At 41.7% G+C, this 22,005-nt stretch overlaps 1 protein-coding gene across 4 annotated transcripts in view; it reads left to right on the forward strand.

Annotated features, from left to right (window-relative positions):
* The first annotated feature begins 1,629 nt into the window (after nucleotides 1-1,629).
* The window catches only part of LOC108705008 (proto-oncogene vav), a 57,883-nt gene continuing 37,507 nt past the window's right edge, over nucleotides 1,630-22,005 (forward strand). For 2 of the 4 annotated variants that reach the window (XM_041584077.1, XM_041584078.1), the window contains exons 1-2: nucleotides 1,630-2,026; nucleotides 19,666-19,782. In XM_041584077.1, the coding sequence (XP_041440011.1) occupies nucleotides 1,823-2,026; nucleotides 19,666-19,782 (321 nt within the window). In that variant the 5' untranslated portion in view covers nucleotides 1,630-1,822. The remainder of the gene's footprint in view (nucleotides 2,027-19,665; nucleotides 19,783-22,005) is intronic. The other 2 variants (XM_041584075.1, XM_041584076.1) reach the window with 1 other exon arrangement.

The following is a 22,005-nucleotide window of genomic DNA, read 5'->3' on the forward strand; positions in this document are numbered from 1 at the left end:
TTAATTTATTTGAGAGTACGGGGGCTCTTACTATCTTATTCTTTTCTTTTGAACATTCTGGATAATAGGTCCCATACTTGTCACAGCATGTAGTTTACACTTCGTTTGTATAAGCTTATTGCCTGGGTGCCATAATAGAACTATAAAACATCATATGAAACTGCACTCACAGGTCTTTGCAAATTGAAAAAACTGGAAATTTAGTTAACCAAATTTTGGACTCAGAAAAGACTAAAATGTTGGTTAAATGAATTACCACTTTTTTTTCACTTTGCAAAGACCTGTGAGTGCAGTTTCATATGATGATTTATACTGTATATATTGGGTCCAGCTATTTTAAAATTAATCGCTGCGAAATATGTCGGTGCTATATACATACATGTTAATAATAATATTATTATTATACTTTGTAGCCAGAACACTACCTGTTAAGACTTTGTATGTTCCATTTATAATTCCATGGGTTTCTTCTGGCAACCTCACCACACATAGAAGAAGGGTCAAATTTATTCCTGATAAAAAAAACCTGACTTGCCCCACTGGGGCAGTGACTGATGTGAGTGAGGAATAATTCCCTGTGCCACTCGGAATCAGGGAATCTATATCATAGTGGTTTTACTGAATTTACTCTTCTGTTCATGATAACATATTAATCCATCCTTGGGAGAAATAATCGAAAACCCTGAGCCCTGGTGTGTTTTTATTTACAGAATAAGATTACTGGTCTGGAGGAACAAAGTCATCATTTTATTAATTTGGGTGTAAAAAATTGCAACCCTCCCCCCCCAGTAAATTTGACTTTTCTTGTTCCATACAGCTTGCTTTATATGATATAAACCCCCCTGTTTTGATATTGTATATTTAGCCGGAAGCTGTGGCATAGCTTCAGTGGTTGTAGCACCCCATACCCCCCCTTTAAACTAGTGGTGTTCCTATGCTTTTAAAATTGGGCGTTTGTTTTGGGAATATCTCTCCTTTAAAAGCCTGATTGCTGGCTGGGGAGGATTTAGCCCTTAGTGAAAAAACAGCGTTCAACGGACATTGATTATAGGTAATGCTAAAATGCACATAAAAAATAAAACAAGTTAGGGACCGCCATTCGGGGTTTACCTTGACGTGGTATGGTGGCTTATCAATTTTATGATCATAACTTTGTAACAAAATAACCCCTGTTTTGGGTACATATGCAATAGCATTTATTATACTTATATATATACTTTAAAGCCTTTAGAGTGCTCCCACAACCCCCCTGTTTTGATATTGTATATATATACACACACACTCTCAGATGCAGTTGAACTGCAGTCTTTCAGCTTTAATTCAGTGGGTTAAACAAAAAGATTGCATATATGCAGGACAGCCCCACCTTCCATTTAGCTACCTAGTAGCTACCTAGTAGCTACCCTCGTGCAAGTAAAATCAGAACATATAGGCTCTGTATGTTTCTGGCTCTTCTCGACAACATTTGAACTAAAAAAACACATCAGTTTGTGCACGGTCTAACAGAAAGTATCACACACTAGCAGTTTTGGAGGCAGGCTCACTTGACATGCATACAGTACGCAGTGTTGCAGAAGAGGAAGTCAGTAAGTTTCTTCCTCATTAGACACAGGAAGTATCATTGCATAAAGCTCACCAGGCGGCTATATCTGTCTGCTATACCACACCTCAGGGCATCCAGTACTCTTTCACTTCTACCTTGTCCTTATTACTTCAGTATTTCAATTTCTTTGTGCTCTGGAACCTTTTTTCACTGGTCTCTGTTCAGTAATTCAGAGCCTGTGTTCCTCCTGTGTCCATCCTCCTGGGCACACAGGTTGTGATGGAGCTGTGGAGGCACTGTGCTCACTGGTTGATCCAATGCCGGGTACTTCCTCCAAATCACCGTGTGACTCTGGCTACTGCTCAGGTTTGTGACCTCGCACAGGCACTTCGGGATGGAGTTCTGCTATGTCAACTTCTCAACAATCTCATGCCAAATGCTGTCAACCTTGGTGAGATTAACTTGCGACCTCAGATGTCCCAGGTATGCAATACATTAGGCTGGCTTAACCTGGGGAAGGGTACATTTGCTAACTGAACAGATGAAAAGATTTACTTTGTATTCATGGTTACTATCTGTGTTTTGCCTTCATAACTGATTGTGTTATAGAAATACACCAGAAATGGATGGTGAAAGATGCCTTCCATTTTTAGTAGAGCTGCATCTGAGCAGACTAGCAATGGCTAATGTGAGTTGCAAGTTCTTTTAGATTCCTTTCCTAGAATCTCAGAACAGAGTAAGCATGAAGTTTAATTATCTGTGAACAGAGGTGATCCTCTCTATTTTGCCACCTAAAGCAGCCTTCATTTTGCCGCCCCCCACGGCTCTCACCTTTTCAGGGCTGGGGCAGTCCACGTCGTGCTGGAGGGGGTCAGGGCGGTTCACGTCGCTAGTGCAGAGGGTACGGTTGCGCTCTCTGTACTAGAAGAGCCAAATTTCCAGGTTGAAAAACGGAAATTCGGCTCTTGGCTACCAGGAGCGGCATTTTTGCTGCTCCTGGTACTGGCAGGGGCGCTGCCGTCTGAGGTGAGTGTCTCAACTCGCCTCATTGGTGGAGTGCCCCTGTCTGTGAACAGAGCCAGACCTAGGGGTAGGCAGAAGAGACACCTGCCTAGGGCGCAACAAGTTGAGGGCGCTGGACAGGTACCTTTTGAAAGGGTGTTCTGCCTACCTCTAGTCTGGCTTTCCTTGCTCCTGCTACTCCACTCAACTTCTGAACATACCACTCCCCCTGCTACGTCATTGCAGATGCACGCACAAGCGAACATATGCACGCAAAGGGGGAGCAAGGTGGCCTGGAGTGCCCAGTTGGCTTGTCTCGCCCCTGACTGTTGCTTTAAGTTTTTGGGTGGGTTTTGCTATTCCTTAGCAAAGTGTCAACAGATATTTATCAGTCTTAAAAAAAAAATATTTCACAGTTGCAAGTTTCTGTGTATCTCTATTGAAATCATTAGTGGCAAAATGTAGGTCTATGTCAAGAAAGTGGAAGAACTTTAGGCCTGTGACGGCTTCATTTGCTGGAACCTGCCCTATAGAGAATAATGAAACTGAAACCCTGTATATTGTGACAAAAGACTAGTGTTTCATTATTATATGTTTCTAACAAATCTTTATATAGTGTTTCCACAAAATCTCACCCCAACTAATTTTCAAATTGGACATTATGGAGTATCCCGGAAAGTTCATTCAAATCATTTAAATCTCCCCCTAACTGGCTTTCTTTTTGCCTTCACCACCACTGATTTAATATGATTTGGCCCAAAATACATGAAAGACCATGTAGCACTCAAAGATAAATGTAGACAGGTTAAAAGGGAAGTTCACCTTTAGAATCACAGGTGTCTACTACTACATGTCTTTCATTTTTATTTCAAGACTCCTTGGTTTCTAGGATATATAACCCCTAAGAAACTGATGAGCAGAAAGTGACATTACATCTGTCATAGAAGATGATTTAGTTAGCAAGCATGGGGTGCCTTTCACACCTTGTATTGATCAGTTTTTGTATGATATTTGTATCTTTGGATTATAAACACTTCTATTGTGCAGCAATTGGTGCTTTATAATTATATATTATTAATAATAATAATAATATAAATAATACTTGAATCTCCAGCCAAAATTGATTTTTGCATTAAAGAATCTATCTATTCTATGCAACTTTCCAGTATACATTACATTATGATAATGGTTGCAATAGAAAGCAGAGTTTGTTTAACCCTTTCTGTTCCGTGTGCCTGACTCTTACAACAACAGAAGTTGGTTATTCTCTAGGTTTGTTATTCAGCTGGCTGCTACATTGTCAGAGGCCAAAGCCAGAAGTGCAGGGAATATAGACAGCTATTACTAAGTGCCTGTAGCAAATACAATTACAGATCATTTGAAAAACATTTGAAATATAAAAGATACATTTTCTTTTATTATGCAAACAGTTTTGGTAGATGACCCAAGCCTAATTATTAACCGTATTGTTGCAATGTAATCAGTTTTGTATTGTGAATTTTCTATTCTGTATATACAATACATTGTGAGTGGGTCCCTAAGCCAAGGTAGCTGACAACTGCCCAGAGTATGTACAGACAATTGTACTGTATTTAGTAAGTGGGGAACCATATTCTCCAGCATTATTTCAGATAGTCCACAGCAGATCCAGTAGAAGTGTGTGTTAATTAAATAATTTTTAGAAGGCAGCTAAAATGCCCATTTAGGTACCAACACAGAGCCCATAAAAATCCAGAGGTTGACCTGTTTAACCAATTTATATTAAAATTACTCATTAATTAGGGCCTCATTGGCCTCCCTATTCCTCCTGGGCTCCCCTACAGCCACGGGTCTGCTTCCTCTGTAGTTATGCCCATTAAAGAGACTAATAGTTTACCCCAGGTAGAGATGCCCCAAATCCAGGACTTGGCTTAGGAATTGGCCAAATTCCAGATCTCTTTACAGGATTCCGATTGGACCAAATCCTTAGGCGTTGCATTCAGTTTGTTACAGTAATGTCCTCTGATGTCAGTCTAAACACAGGGGCTCCCCGGTGCTGTGGTTAATGGCAGTTAGTGGAGATTCTTGTAACTGCAACATCACACTGGCCACTATAAAATTATTTTTCACAAATGATATGACTAATGTATGTACAGTGTGCTGTATTCTTTACAGAGCATTGGTAAATCCCTATCTAATGTTTATGGTATAATCTGAATTGATTTATACTTATAATTTATTAATTAATGTGGCACTGTCTAAATAGTACGTTAAGGTTAGTTTTTATTGCTTAGAACAGCAAAGATTACATAGTTACATAGTTAAATCTGTTTGAAAAAAGACAAAGTCCATCAAGTTCAACCCCTCCAAATGAAAACCCAGCATCCATACACACACCCCTCCCTACTTTCACATAAATTCTATATACCCATATCTATACAAACTATAGAGTGTCCAAAAAATCATCCAAGCCATTCTTAAAGGCATTAACTGAATCAGCCAGCACCACATTTTAACTGGGCAGTGCATTCCACAACCCCCATTGTGAGGTTGATGTACGAAAGAAATGTTTATCAACTACATAGTAACATAGTAAGTAAGGTTGAAAAAAGACACACGTCCATCAAATTCAACCTTTTCGTTTTTTTTTATATCTGACTAACTGCCAGTTGATCCAGAGAAATGCAAAAGACCCATCTGAAGCCTCTCCAATTTGCCTCAGAGAGGGAAAAATTCCTTCCTGACTCCAAAATGGCAATCGGACTAGTCCCTGGATCAACTTGTACTATGAGCTATCTCTCATAACCCTGTATTCCCTCACTTGCTAAAAAGCCATCCAACCCCTTCTTTTTTTTTGTAATCTCTTTTATTTGTCAAAAATAGATACATTGACAGAGAATAACGTAAATATCTTTTCCAGTACAGAACATTGTAATTAGTTCACAACAGTACAACTCCAAGTAGTGAAACATACATTAAACGTATTGTTTTGCTCAAGGTTGTAGAAACATATTCCATGGGGCCCAAATTTGCATATGTCTCTCCACCTTATCTGCTAATAAAGCTGTTAAATATAACATATTCTGTGTTTGAGTAATTTTTGCAGTGACAGCATGAATATCAATAGCGTGTTGTAGCCAGTGCATCCAACCCCTTCTTAAAGCTATCTAATGTATCAGCCTGTACAACTGATTCAGGGAGAGAATTCCACATCTTCACAGCTCTCACTGTAAAAAACCCCTTCCGAATATTTAGGTGGAATCTCTTTTCTTCTAATCGGAATGGGTGACCTCGTGTCAGCTGGAAAGACCTACTGGTAAATAAAGCATTAGAGAGATTATTATATGATCCCCTTAAATATTTATACATAGTTATCATATCACCCCTTAAGCGCCTCTTCTCCAGCGTGAACATCCCCAATTTGGCCAGTCTTTCCTCATATCTGAGATTTTCAATACCTTTTACCAGCTTAGTTGTCCTTCTCTGTACCCTCTCTAATACAATAAGGTCCTGTTTGAGTGATGGAGACCAAAACTGTACGGCATATTCTAGATGGGGCCTTACAAGTGCTCTATACAGTGGAAGAATGACCCCCTCCTCCCGTGACTCTATGTCCCTTTTAATACAGCTTAAGACCTTATTTGCCCTTGATGCTGCTGACTGGCATTGCTTGCTACAGCCAAGTTCGTCATCTACAAGGACTCTAAGGTCCTTTTCTATAATGGATTTGCCTAGTGCAGTCCCATTAAGGGTATAAGTGGCTTGGATATTCTTACATCCCAGGTGCATGACTTTACATTTATCAACATTGAATCTCATTTGCCACTTAGCTGCCCAGATTGCCAGTTTGTCAAGTTCATGCTGCAAGGATGCCAAATCCTGGATGGAATTAATTGGGCTGGTTAGTTTTGTGTCATCTGCAAACACTGATACATTACTTACAATACCCTCCCCTAAGTCATTAATGAACAAGTTAAATAAAAGTGGACCCAATACCGGGCCCTGGGGGACCCTGCTAAGAACCTTACTCCAAGTAGAGAATGTCCCATTAACAACCACCCTTTGTACCCGATCCTGTAGCCAGTTTCCTATCCATGTACAAACAACTTCATTAAGCCCAACAGACCTTAGTTTAGAAAGCAGTCGTTTGTGGGGCACGGTATCAAACGCTTTGGCAAAATCCAAATAGATCACATCTACTGCCAACCCACTGTCCTGCATCTTACTTACCTTATAAAAAGCAATCAAATTTGTCTGACATGACCTTTCCTTCATAAAACCATGCTGATTGTTGCTCATAATGCCATTCATTAGGACAAAATTTTGAATGTGATCCCTTAACAAGCCTTCAAATAATTTGCCCACCACAGATGTCAAGCTTACTGGCCTATAATTGCCAGGCTGAGATCGTAATCCCTTTTTAAATATTGGAATAACATCATCTTCTCTCCAATCCATAGGCACCATACCAGATGAAAGTGAATCTGAGAAAATCAGAAATAGGGGCTGGTCTAAAACTGAACTAAGCTCTCTTAGAACCCGGGGGTGTATGCCATCAGGCCCTGGAGCCTTGTTTACATTAATTTTTATTAAAGCTTTATGAATCATATCCTGAGTCAGCCACTGATTGAGCTGAGCCATCAGGGCAGCTATAAAGTGAGCCTGGGAACTCAGACTCCTCTATTGTATATACTGATGAAAAGAACTGATTACCGTATATACTCGTGTATAAGCCGACCCGTGTATAAGCCGAGGTACCTAATTTACCTAAGAAAACTGGAAAAATGTATTGACTCGTGTATAAGCCTAGGGGCCCCATGTCAGATTTCAAAATGTGAATGTGTAATCTAAAACGATTTAAAAGAGTCAGAACTATTAGCTGGACAATTGCCACTTGTTTTCCCTGTGACCTCCCACCTGTCATGGCTGCTCAGAAGATCAATGAGGTGCTGCACCTAGGAAAGCAGAAAAAAGGTACCGTACGCTCCTTCCGCGGCCCCAACACACCTCCCTCTCCCATAGCGCAGGACTGTCTGTGACTGACTGGCACGATCATCATCAAGCAGATGACATCTGTTGAGTAGCAACAAGAATATGAAAGGGCAACCACTTGGAGCAAGTCAAAGGCATAAAAGAATGATGGATTTGGTTTAAAGCGCGTCTTAACTTAAATAGTTAAGTGCTCTTGCTGACCTCAATATATTTTATAGACTATATGATCTTGATAGTATGCTTTCATGAACAAGATTGAGTAATCATTTGTATGTATTCATCTTTTGTTGGTGCTTTAGAATGTACGGACAATACATAATCAGGTCTTCAAAATAAACATTTTTGGCTCCATCTAGTCAGTTGCAATGGAGTGCCTTTCCCTAGGTATTCATGTGAACTTGTAGTCAGACCATTGTTAGGCAAGGCTAAAACTGCGGTCTCAATATATAATAATTGAAAGAAATATTTGACAAAAAAATAATAAAGCTATACTTACCCTTAACAACATTAGTGGAAGAGCTAAAACAGCTTAGTGCTGTTTGACTGGGGCTGAATAAACCAAAGCATTCTGAATCACTAAGGTCGCCGATCGCCGCCCGGAGCAGGTCCAGGAGCTCCGGGCGGCGCGTCCTTCCCTGCCGGCGTTCGCTCCCAAAATGGCGGCGCCCATGGCCGCCACGTGGGTAGCGGCCGGCGCCGCTACCCACGTGGCGGCCATGGGCGCCGCCATTTTGGGAGCGAACGCCGGCAGGGAAGGACGCGCCGCCCGGAGCTCCTGGACCTGCTCCGGGCGGCGATCGTGACAGTCAGTCACAGACAGTCCTGCGCTATGGGAGAGGGAGGTGTGTTGGGGCCGCGGAAGGAGCGTATCTGCGGCCGGTGAGGGATTTACGGTATGACCCGCGTATAAGCCGAGGTCGAGTTTTTCAGCACATTTTGGGTGCTGAAAAACTCGGCTTATACGCGAGTATATACGGTAAGCACATTTGCTTTTTCTATATCTGTTATAACCAAACTGGTACTGTTACTTAATTGAGCAACACTCTCAACCTGCATCTTTTTACTATTAATATATTTAAAAAACTTTTTAGGGTTAGTTTTCACCTCCACCGCAATTAACTCATTTTCTTTCTTTGCCTTCCGGATTGCTGATTTACAACATTTATTAAAATGCCTTTCTCTTCTTTCCTATTAACTTCTTAACTTCTGTATTAAGCCACATACTATATCAAAGTCAGTGGTGTAATTAGTCAGGAGTTGATCCCACCCACAGACAGAGGAGGCCCAGATCCAGACCCCACCCATGGGTTCCAAGTTATGCCACTGAATAAATAGAATAAATGTGATTATACTACTAAATCCATTGACTTCAATGCGTTTCACTAATTTTTCACCATTTCCCGAACTTTTCAGTAAATTTGCAAATTTTGCGGCGAAGCGAAACGCCACAGATTCGCCTCTAACGTATAGAAATACATTCCACTGAAGATTTTGAATAAACAGAAGTAGGAAAATTATTTTTCGGAATTGTTCATTTTCACAACAGAGGCGTGAATGAGCAAAACAGCTCTCCAGCAGATGTGAGAGTAATAAGAAATATTCCAAAATGCATGAAACCCCCAAAAAAGAGAAATTCAATTATGAATGAGAATAGGAAATGGCTCAGTTCTGCTTTCATATCCATTTCCGTTTTACCTTCAACAAAGCTTAATAAAGTACTTCCTAAAAACACAAGAGTTTTGATGCAACATCTCTGACTGTTTAAACATGGGTTGGCCTGTTAGAGCAATTGAGGCCTGTTTTTGGGTGGAGCACAATGCACCCAGTTATTCAGTCCAGTACACAGTTAGAAAACAGCAGCACCAACCATGGTTAGCACAGGGGCAAAATTAAATGGGGGTGCAAGTACTGTCTGTGTCCCTGCTAATAGTAAAGACTTTCATTATGTTATTCTCAACTATTCTGCCATATACCGTATATACTCGTGTATAAGCCGACCCGTGTATAAGCCGAGGTACCTAATTTACCTAAGAAAACTGGAAAAATTTATTGACTCGTGTATAAGCCTAGGGGCTGATTGAAAATCAATCTGTACCTGCACCCACTGAATAACAATGAAAGATAGGCCTGCCCACAGTTTAAAAAAAAAAAAATTGTAAGCACACCAGTCACAGTAAAATAACTTATAACTCAACCAGGGGCAGAGAGATGGAAAGATGCAGCAACTACATACGAGGCTCCTTCTGCGGCCCCAACAGTGTGCAGGACACATGTAAATGTTTACAGTCCGCAGCAAGAGCTTTGAAATTCCTCTGCTTATTTTGGTCACAAACTCTTCTAGGAGAATATGGCCTGGATGGGGGAAGGGGGTCCAATAATCCCATTATTATAAATAAGCCCCTGTTTAGCAGTTGGTGCTGCCATGCTGGTTCCTGTAGGGAGAAGATAATCCATATAGAATACAGGGCTAGCAGTGGGTGCTGGGAAATAACACAACACTTTATACAAAAGGGCCCTGGTCCCCACACCCCATTTTGTGAGCCTATGAATATCAATGAAGTGAGGAGTTACTAATGACACACCCAGGTGCTGAAAGTAGGGGTTATTTTCTTTCAAATACCGTATATACTCAGTATATACGCCAATCCCTCACCGGATCCCTCACCTCCCTCTCCCATAGCGCATCAGGACTCTGTGACTGACTGTCACGATCGCCGCCCGGAGCAGGTCCAGGAGCTCCGGGCGGCGCGTCCTTCCCTGCCGGCGTCGCTCCCAAAATGGCGGCGCCCATGGCCGCCACGTGGGTAGCGGCAGGGAAGGACGCGTATATACGGAGTATATATGGGAGAGGGAGGTGAGGGATCCGGTGAGGGATTGGCGTATGACCCACGTATAAGCCGAGGTCGAGTTTTTCAGCACATTTTGGGTGCTGAAAAACTCGGCTTATACGCGAGTATATACGGTAGTTTTCATATAATTTCTGTCACAGCTTTTCTGATCTCACCATTATTTATTTAATTTAGAATATTATTATTATTATTAACATGTATTTATATAGCGCCAACATATTGCGTAGCACTGTAAATGTGATTATACAACTAAATCACATGAATTATATGCATAGAACATATGGAGTTAAATACATCACAATCAATAACGGTACAAAAGGTGAGGAAGGCCCTATGTAAAAGAGCATACACTCTAAAGGGAAGGGATTATTACACAAGGTGTGGTCAAGATCGAATTAAGTGGGTGAGAAATTTGGTACTGTATGTGGTGTTGCATTTGGTAGTTAAGCAGAGTGAGGGTAGGCTTCTCAAAAGAAGTGCGTTTTAAGAGATTTCTTGAAAGCAGAAAGGTTGGGAGAAAGTCGGACAGACCATGGGAGAGAGTTCCAGAGGAGGGGTGCAGCCCTTGCAAAGTCTTGAATGCGAGCATGTGAGGAGGTAATGAGAGAAGAGTTGAGCAGTAGGTCAGTAGAGGAGCGTAGTAAGCGGTTGGGTGAGTATATAGAGATGAGTTCAGAGATGTAGGGTGGGGCAGACTTATGAAGTGCTTTTAATGTCAGGGTCATTAATTTGAATTTGATTCTGAAAGGTAACGGAAGCCAGTGCAGGGATTGACAGAATGGCGAGGCAGAGGAAGAGCGTTTGCTGAGGTGTATGAGCCTCGCAGCAGTGTTCATTATGGACTGGAGAGGTGACAGTCTCTGGAGGGGAAGGCCAATTAAAAGAGAGTTACAGTAGTCTAGACGTGATATGACGAAAGAGTGAATAAGAATTTTGGCCGCATCTTGGGTGATAAATGATCGTATTTTGGATATGTTCCTTAGGTCGAAGTGACATGATTTAATAAGTGACTGGATATGAGGAGTGAATGACAGGGCAGAATCTAGGATAACCCCAAGGCACCGGGCCTGGGGAGAGGGGGTGATAGTGGAATTGTTAGCTATGATGGATACTTCTGGAATGTTACTGGTGTTAGTTGGAGGAAAGAGAACCATTTCAGTTTTAGAGAGGTTTAATTTAAGGTAGCGTTGCGACATCCAGGTAGAGATAGCGGACAGGCAGGAGGAGAAGTGACTTAGGAGTTCTGGGTTGAGATCAGGAGATGAGAGATAGATCTGAGTATCGTCAGCATAGAGGTGGTAGTGGAAACCATACGAGTTGATTAATTTCCCGAGGGAAGAAGTATAGAGGGAGAATAGTAATGGTACCAGGCAGCGCCGATTCTGACTAACTTACGTGTTCACCAACTTCCGTGTCAGGAGGGGAGGCAGAAACACTATTGTGGAGAGTGCAATTGCGCTCTCTCGCAATAGTACAGCCGAATTTACGGTTCAAAAACCGGAAATTCGGCTCTTAAAGGTGCAGGAGCGGCTTTTTGCCGCCCCTGGAATCCTTTCATGCTCTGCCGCCTGAGGCGAGCGGCTCAGCTCGCCTAATTGGCGGCGCGCCCCTGGTCCCAGGACAGAGCCTTGAGGAACCCCAACAGAAAGAGGTAGGGGAGAAGATGCTACTCCGTTGTAGGAGACACTGAAGGAACGATTGGAGATGTAAGAAGAGAACCAGGACAGGGCTGTGTCACGAAGGCCAAGCGAATGGAGGGACTGGAGGAGGAGAGGGTGATCTACAGTGTCAAATGCAGCTGAGAGATCAAGCAGTATTAGTACTGAGAAATGATTGTTGGCTTTAGCGGTTAAAAGGTCATTAGTTAGTCGGGTCAGGGCAGTTTCCGTGGAGTGTTGTGGCTTAAAACCAGATTGTAGGGGGTACAGCAGGTTATTGTCAGAGAGGAATGAGGTTAGTCGGTTGTAGACTAGGCGCTCAAGTAGTTTAGAGATGAAAGGTAGCAGAGAGATAGGTCGGAGGTTGACAAGATTGGAGGGATCAAGAGAGGGTTTTTTCAGAATGGGGGTGACAAGAGCATGTTTTAGTTGAGAAGGAAACAGTCCAGTTGAGAGCGAAAGATTAAATAGGTGAGTTCAGGCTTTGATTAGACAAGGATTTGTATTGCAGAGAAGTTTTGAGGGAATTGGATCAAGTGGGCAGGTGGTAAGGTGAGAAGAGGCCAGAAGCTTTGAGACTTCCTCATCAGTGACGGGTGAAGGAGCACAGGAGAGACTGGGGAGGGTGGAGGGAGGGTGGTGGAAGTCTAGGGGGGTTGAGTAGTGTAATGTCCCTTCTGTCATTCTGAGTGTAAATTTTAGACTAATAGAATAATTTACCATGCCACATACAGTATATGCTAGAGTTTAACTCAGCAGCCATCAGTAATGCTATATATTCCAATTTCCTTGAATAGCAGCTAACCCTAAAGAGCAAGTTTTCCTTTATTTATTAAGCACTGACACTTTATGCAGCGTTTTCCAGACATTGGCCATTGTTCACATCAATCCCTACTCCAGGGGAACCCTCAGTCTAATTTCCCTGTCACAAAGACTTGGTTCAGTTTCATCAGGAGATGTCTATATGTTTTTAGAGTAGGGGGAAAAATTGGAATTACCAGAGGAAACCCATCAAACAGCTTGTAGATAGTGCCCTGGTCTGAATCAGTCATGGGACTCCAGCTGTTTCCTCGTGAGGCAATTACGGGCGACTTCGGATAACGAAGCGCTCCGTGTGCCTGCCCCCAGGCGATTTTCATTTTAGCCAGCGGAAGGCAGGGGAAGGCAGATCGGGGAGATTAGTCGCCAGGAAGAAGAGGAGATTTATTGCCTGGCGACTAATCTCCCCGAATCTGCCCATGTGGCCAGACCCTTAGTGCAGGCGCCAAGTCTCCCAGTAGGCCACTGCTTCCTAATGAGGATGCTGTGAAGCATATTGTAAAGCTGCTTGTGTACAAAAGGTGTGGAATTCTTACATACAATCTACTAAACGTTTACTCACATGTAATCTACTATGACTACCTTTATCACAGACAAAGGTATTGTAACTGCAGAAGCAATCGAATTTCTACATCCCCCTGGCCTTGCAAACTCACCTGACCTGATTCATTTAACACTTTGCTTTTATTCGCAATCTGCTGCTATGGTATAGGCTTTTTTTTGCCCCTCTTTAACTATGATATGAAAAGGATTTGTCAGTGCTGTTAAATAAATCACACAGGGAGGCAATGCACCACAATTCATTACCACACACCACTTATGTGACTAATCACCCTCTGTGGTACAAGGCACAAAAGTGAGCATCAGCTGCAACACCGCGGAATTAATTTATGTATGGAGACAAATTAGTTAGGACTTTTTAAGTGCACAGTAAGGTGCAACGTCCTTGGAAAAGTGGGGAACATTTGTGTACAAGAATCAGATGTTTTGGTTTGATGAATCTTCTTAAAGGAGAACTAAATCCTAAAAATGAATATGGTTTAAATACCATATTTTATATACTGAACTTATTGCACCAGCCTAAAGTTTTAGCTTCACAATAGCAGCAATAATCCAGGATTTCAAACTTGTCACTAGGGATGCACCGAATCCAGGATTCAGACAGGATTCGGCCTTTTAAAGCAGGATTCAGATTTGGATTTTTCCTTTCCGACCCCTAATTTGCAGATGCGGTTCGGATTTGGTTCGGTATTTCGGCCGAATCTTTCACAAAGGATTCGGGGATTTGGCCGAATCCCAAATAGTGGATTCGGTGCATCACAGGGGGTCACCATCTTGGAAAGTGTCTGTGACACTCACATGCTCAGTGTGCGCTGAGCAGCTGTTTAGGGGTTGTTGCGAATTATCCAGCAGAAATGCAGAAATTCGCTGTGAATCCATGCCTTGTAAATGTATTCGCCCATCACTAGTTAGGATCTACCAAGAAATGAGCAGGTCTGTAAAGCAAGCTTCTAAAATGTCCACCCAGACATGTACTGGTTAGCTGCTCACAAACATATTGAGATTTTGCTCATTGTATGCCTGCTACTCAGGTTATGGCAAGCAATGTTAAAGGAGAACTAAAGCTTAACTAAAGAAGTAGGCTAGAAATGTTGGGCATTATGTTTTGGGCTTCAGTACCAGCCCAAGGCAACCACAGCCCTTTAGCAGTAAAGATCTTCTTTTTTTTTTTTTTTTATTGTTTACCAAGTTAAACAAGCAGGAATTTTAAGAAAAGATCAAACCAGAACAATGAGGCACACCAATACAACTTGTAGCAAAAATGCCTAATAGGAAAATGAAGAGTAAATATGATTGGTGAAGCCATTTAAGTTGTTCAACAGATTAAAATAAGTAAATTAAAATCTAATCATATAACCAATCAACCAAACAAACAAACCACCAAACAGCGCTCCGCAAATGTTAATACATTTTAAAATTGTGCCAGCATAAAGCAAGGGCTGTAAACAAAGAACATATATAAACATATCCATTGAACCAGCAAAGATTAGCTTATAAATGTAACAGGACCAACGACCGCATCTTCTTTTCTGCTGATTCACTGCACATGCTCTGTGCTGCTGTCACTTACTGAGCTTAGGGACCAACTCACAATATACAGTACACATAGAATAGAAATGTCATAATATAAGGCTGATTACTAATTAATACTTAATTACTAAATGGCAGCACAGAAACCAGTGTAACTATCATCAGAATTTAATAATCAGTCCTGTAGCATCAGCTTATATTACAGACAAACCTCATTTTCGCCACTTGCGTATACATTCGGAAAACTTCGGCATAAAAATTGTTCCATGTCAAAATTATTCGGACGCCCATTTTCCCTGTGTCCCCTGCCTACACATTATAGTAAAGATGAGAAAAAAACCACAGGACTTGCTATTCATATTTTTTGGTGGTTGATAAATATTAGGCAAACCCTAATTTGGCTGTGTGGCCACTTTATAGATACTGTAAATAATTGTAAGCCTATAAATGGGACCTGTCAGCCTAAGAAGTAATTCCAGATGGTTCTTTTCTATTGTACTTGTCAAGCAAAATAACATTTTATTTATATCTTGTTTCCTTCAGTCTTGGAATTCACAATCACACAGTGGCGGAACTACCGGGGGAGCAGGGGGTGCGAGCGGGCCAGGGCCGCACCCCCTCAAGGCCCCCCGGCAGCTCACGCGCCACTGACAAATGCAGCCAAATGCGGCCGTATGGAGGGGGCGGGGCCCGGCTGCGCGTCACGCACTAGGGCCCGCCCCCCCTCTAGAGAGCAAGCAAGCAAGCAGGCACCGTTTTGTGCACACATGTACCAGAATGGGGGTCTGATAAACATGTATATGCACAGGCTACAATTATAGCGAGGAGGAGGAGAATGTGAGGAGTGCAGTAATATCTAGGAAGTGCAGAATGCAAAATTAAAGTCATTACTTGTCCCCACCTTTGTGCCACAATATAAGGCTGACTAGTAAATAATTCAGATTATTGGAACATGGCAGCTCGGAAGCCAGCACAATTAGCATTAGAATTTAATAATTATACCTGTAGCTTATTTGACAGGCAAACCTCCATTTCTACTTAATGATTTTCAACAACCCCCCAAGCTTAGCTTCTTAACAGCTGCTCAAAGTACACTGAGGATGAGTGTCACAGACACTCAGAACAACAGAACAAAATCGGAATTGTCCTGCAAAGAATGGGACAGTTGTGAGGTATGCATTGGAGAGTTTTGGCATCCCCTAGCCTTTTGGCTATCTTGGAAATCTGCCTATGTCTCTGTCCACCCATTGGCTGAAGTAATCTAGCATGAATGCCGTGCCAGCATCAGGGGAATTAGGGGCCCTTGTCAGAAAGGGCCCCAATATAGAAAGGTATGATTTGCAGGATGTGAAATTAACATAGTGAGTGGGTGTGTTTTTTTTTAGAACAGTGCATTATATAGAGATAGGAACTGACTTTAGAACTCAAAATGGCAGTCTTTCATTATGGGATTATTCAACGGTTCATGCAATTTTTGGAAGGGAACCAGGGCACAAAGTTTGTCCCTAGGCTTGCAGGGAGCTAGTAAATCCTCTACAGCCCTTTACAGCCCTCAACAGGCCCAATAAATAGTACATTTTTGTGGCATTTTAAGCAGAACCTTAGCTACTTCTTTGATTGTAAATAATGATGCCACTGGCTAATTAGTCCTGGCTCTTGGTGCAGGTATACAGCAGGTGTGTATAAGCACAGATGCAGTGGTAAGCTGCTAAAATGAGAATGGAGAGAATGGGCCTTTGCTCATCACCTTAATAACAATGGGTAAGTTAATACAGTATATCTGTTTTTGCTGTCACTGTCAGCTAAATTGCAGTTAATGGAACTCAAATAAGGAGACATTTATTAGATAGGAAGATGGATGCCAGGGGGTCTTAAGGCCCTCTTGCCCCTTGACTGGACCCTATACATGGTCTGCTTCCTCTGTAGTTACGCCCCTGCATTTGTATATTTACACTGGACTGCCCATTTAAATCTGATGTTATTTTTATTACATAGTGGCAACCTGCTACACCCTTTCACCTCCGCATCCTTGTCTGAAGCTATCCCAGAGCCAAGCCCTGATAACAATACCAAAGATTGTCTATGACTGTGAAACATATTATGTTCTTGTTATAAGTATCCTTTATTTAATTTTTGGTAATTTTCTGCAATTTTCAGAAAAATATGAATGTATCAGTTATTCTGCAAATGGATCCCTGTTAAACTTAATATCTATGTGTGTTTATGTGAAAGCTACCATACTAGTTGACCAGTTTAAATCAAAAGTTTAGCTAAAAAGAATGGGCCCCTCTGCAAAATCCTGGTTGAGAACCCACCCCCCTCCTCTTAATAAAAGTTTGGTTGAGGGAACTAAGTATTTAACCACTGCCAGTAATCTAACCTGCCAGTGATTGATCAGGTTAGTGGTGTTGGACTGTTATTATTCTGAACACAACTGTACGTGAAGCTGTCCAGTTTTTCCCAGTCCGTCAGCTACCCTAACTCCCATCCTCCCGTCTCTTCTAACTGTATCAAATGTGTGCCAAGGGGAGCATGAAGCATCAAGCTTAGTGCATGTGTAGTTTGCAGGACTGCCATTATATTGTGACGTCCATAGTTGATAGCTTTTGTAGCTGCTTTATCTTCATTCAGAGGTTCTTAAGCCTAGGACACACATTGCATATTCTCTGGCTTTGTAAAAATGCAGATAGAAAAAAAGGCCTATCCCATGTGCACAATCAAGCTTTCATTGTGCACCAGGACAGATTTTGCCATATAATGCAAACACAAGCATTTCCTGGTCAAATGTGCCATGCATGCGCAGGGACATGTGGGTGGCATTCATTCCTGTCACTAGAAACATGACAGTTGTGTGGTCAGACACCCCTTTTGCTCCTGTTTTAGGCCTAAAGGATCAGTAACACCAAAAATGATTCTGTATTTCTACTAAGGCTATTCGTACACAGCCAGGGGAGGCTTAATGCACAGGCTCACCTAGGCTATAGCCTTGGGGCCCATCTAGGTTTTTCATTTATTATTTATATATGAAGCGCATCTGCTGGGAGATGAAAGCAGACAAGGTATGTGTGCGCGCCGATGTGCACAGATCTAGTGATCCGCCACTAGTGCACGCTGAACCAAACCCAATGTAGAGAGTTTGGGTTCACACATGCCTGGATCTGCACACATCCAACCCCAGAATAGCTTAGAAGGGGGCTTGTGGATATAGCCTAGGGGCCCCACATCTCATTCATTTGCCACTGTACACAACATGTTTTGACAGCCAAGCACCACAGTCCTCCAGTGGTATACAGCAGCAGTTGGAATGTTACGTCTGATTGTCACTAGTCCTAATGTTCTATAATGACAAACACCCTGGCTGATGCACACGGAGTGGTGACTGATGGACCTCCATACGCAAAGATATGTCATCACCACTCCATGTTCACTACTATGGAGTGCTCACCTCCCAGAAAAACACTTTTCTTGTGTCAGGTGCTGTACTGGAGGACCCACTCCTGCCACAAGTAATATCAATATGTATATATGAAAGTACCAGCAACACACTGAAATAAGTTGCAGTAATGCACAAAAATAAATTTATTGAGTCCACATCATACAAAAAGGCACCGTTTCAGGCCTACCAGGCTCTTTATCAAGCTTGATAAAGGGCCTTGTAGGCCTGAAACGTTGCTTTTTTGTTTAATGTTGGCTCAATAAATTATTTTTAGTGCACTTCTGCAACTTATTTCAGTGTGTTGCTGGTATTTTCATCACCACTCCATGTGTGACAGCAAGGGAGCTTGTCATTAAAGAATATTAGGATTAGTGACAGACAGAGAGGGTCCTTTTGTCCATCTCTGTATTTTTACTGAAAGGCAGCAGCAGACAATACACTCTGTTTATCATTAAACTAGCTGTGCTAGAAGAGAGGCCTATAATAAGGGAGGTCAGTAGTGATGAGCAGATCTGTCCCATTTTGCTTCAACAAAATTACATAAAACAGCAAAAAATTGCAAACATAATAAAGTCAATGAGTGTTTTTTTTTTTTTGCTGTGTACAACCATGCAAAATTTTGCATGCAATATTTTCAGTGCACAATACATCTATTGGTGTTTGTTCACGACAAAACATTTTGCTTATCTCTAGAGGTAAGTTGTAGCGTTAAAAGGAAGTTTATGTAAAATAACTTACTGGATTGGTTGGTTTGTGGAGCTCAGGGGAAAGAAGGTTAAACTAATACTATTCTGGCACATTTTGAAACAGAAATTATACTGTAAGCCTGCTGGTAAAGAAGTTCCTAACATTAACTCTCTGCAGCACTTAGACATGCAGAAACCATAAATGCTAAACTGAAGCTGTCAAACCCACATCCTTCCAGGTGTTATAAACCACAAATTATAGCATTCTCCCCTGGTTTTTGGCTGTCTGAAATAACCTCAGAGCAAAGCGAAATGTCCTGCCCATGGCATATAAGGGGAATGTTATGGGAAGGTTATTTTTACTAACTTATTACACATAATATAATAATACAAAATATAATAGCATTTTCTCTCAACCTTGCACAGTGTCGATATAAGTATTATAGATTTCACACGTTGGCTAAATTCAGGTAGGGAGTTCCCAGTGCAGGTGGCCATGTTGAGCCCCATATCACTTATTCTACGAGTGCATGTGACATAGCATCAGGGGATGCTTTATAACTAGGCCTCAAATAGGCTACTAACTAAATAATTCTAACTTTTCTTTCAGTTCCTCTGCCTGAAAAATATCCGGACATTTCTATCCACCTGCAGTGAAAAGTTCAAGATGCGCAGAGCTGACCTCTTTGAGGCATTTGATCTGTTTGATGTCAGAGATTTTGCAAAGGTAAATATCACTAGTACCTATAGTGACTTCACTTCTTTACAAAACTATGCATTTGTTGGCTTTTATGCAGACATTGCACCTCCTATGACTCCATGAGATATTTGACTTTGTTCAAATTGTTTCCCAGTATGTCCATCATCTGCATTTTTTTTAAAAAAGGTTTTTATTTTCTTTATTTGCAGCTAACAGCAAACATATATAATACATACATTCACTGTCCAGTTAGAATTGAGGCTACTATCTAACAGAGGTACGCTGTACTAATTATCAATGTGACACGTACATCTTTCTGGGTGCTAATTGGATTGAGGTTGTCTAGGTGTAGGTATATCAGGGAGGTGATCTCCCCATAGTTTTATATGTAGTGGGTGTCATATACACTTGGTTAAAGAATTTGAATTGTATAAAATGGTCCCTAGATAATACTGGGCCCTACAGCAAATTATTTTTCAGGCTCCCAAAATGTTTAGCAATTGACTTGTTTTATCAATGTTTATTAAAACTGTATATGAATTAGGTCCTCATTGGGCCCCCCTGCAGTTGCAGCATCTGCTTCCTCTATAGTTACGCCCCTGATCAGGAAGTTGTATATATGGCCAGTTGCTTCTTCCCACTGTTCGTAACTGAGTGAAGGGAGCATATTGTTCCAGTTAGAATTGATTTATATAGTTGGAAAAGGAGTTTTCCCGTGTTAGAGTTAGAGATGTTGTACACATCTCAATTTGAGGGAGCCATACTGTGCCTGTAAGGCTTGAGTTCCCTACTTTTTCTTTGTGTATCAAGTTCTATAAGTTAATTGACCCACCAGATAATTTTGTTGAATGTTGGGCAGAGCTAGCCCTTCCCTATGATATGGGGCCGTGAGGGGGACCCATCCCACCCTGGGAAATTTGTTAGCCCAGACCAAGTATCTTAAAGGAATTGTTCAGTGTAAAAATAAAAACTGGGTAAATAAATAGGCTGTGCAAAATAAAAAATGTTTCTAATATAGTTAGTTAGCCAAATATGTAATGTATAAAGGCTGGAGTGACTGGATGTCTCACATAATAGCCAGAACACTACTTCTTGGTTTTCAGAGAATTGAGGCTTTTCAATCTAAGCTGAATGCTAAGGATCAATTGCAAACTCACTGAATAGATATTTACTATGTGGCCCCCCTTCAAGTCACTGACTAACTCAGAGTTATAGAGCTGAAAAGCAGGAAGTAGTGTTCTGTTCTGTTATGTTACACATCCAATCACTACAGCCTTTATACATTACATTTTTTGCTAACTAACTATATTAGAAATATTTTTTTATTTTGCACAGCCTATCTATTTACTCAGTTTTTATTTTTACACTGAACTGTTCCTTTTAATTCACTGTTAAGCTTAAAGTAAAGTATAACGTATGGTATCCCAAAACCCAGAGCAAACCCGAAGGTTCTGGTCTCGGCCAACACTTCTGCCTACAGCAGCCGCCTTTGGCTTCGGGAGGAGCCCTCCCCTACTCAGATGCCACCAGGCAAGAGAACCAAGGGAAAAGCTCGGGCAGGCAAGGGAACCGTAACATATACAGAAAGGACAGGGAACAAGGAGCATGGTCAAGGGACAGGCCAGGTCAATACCAAACAGACAATACTGTACCGAATCAGGAAGCAGAAGTGTAGTCGAGGTCACAGGCCAAGGTAAAACACAGATCAGAAGCGCAGCACCAAATAGGATCCGAAGAATAGTCAAACCCAGACAGGGGTCAGTTCAGGCAGCAGGAATGCAAAGTCAGGAACAGGCAAGGATCAAAACCGAATACTGAACTTAGAAGCACACCCAGGAACTATGGAACATAGACCTATACTGGGCAATGAGTCAGAGCAGAGTAGGGTGTTTTAAAGCCAGTGAAATGGCTTACATAAATCCCTTGTGGCCAGAGTGGTAACCGTGAAACAAACTAAGCATAGCCATAGGAGTGAACCAGAGCCCGTCTGCTCGCATAGAGCAGTGGTAATCCAAACAGAGCAGGAACACCAGGTCCCTCGGTCGACTCCAGACTCCTTTTGTTTCATATCCTCCTTATTAGCCTCCTTAGCTCCTTTTATCACACTTATAAGTGTTCCCCTAGATACTGCTTTGGAGGTGTCCCAGAGTACATTAGTGGATGCTGAGGAGTCATTTTCGTCCCAGTAATGAGTATATTCGCAAACACAGCTAAGTTATTTGATAACCAGAGTGGTGATAACAGCCACAG

The sequence above is a fragment of the Xenopus laevis genome, chromosome 2S, assembly GCF_017654675.1.
Source record: "Xenopus laevis strain J_2021 chromosome 2S, Xenopus_laevis_v10.1, whole genome shotgun sequence".
Classification (NCBI taxonomy): Eukaryota; Metazoa; Chordata; class Amphibia; order Anura; family Pipidae; genus Xenopus; species Xenopus laevis.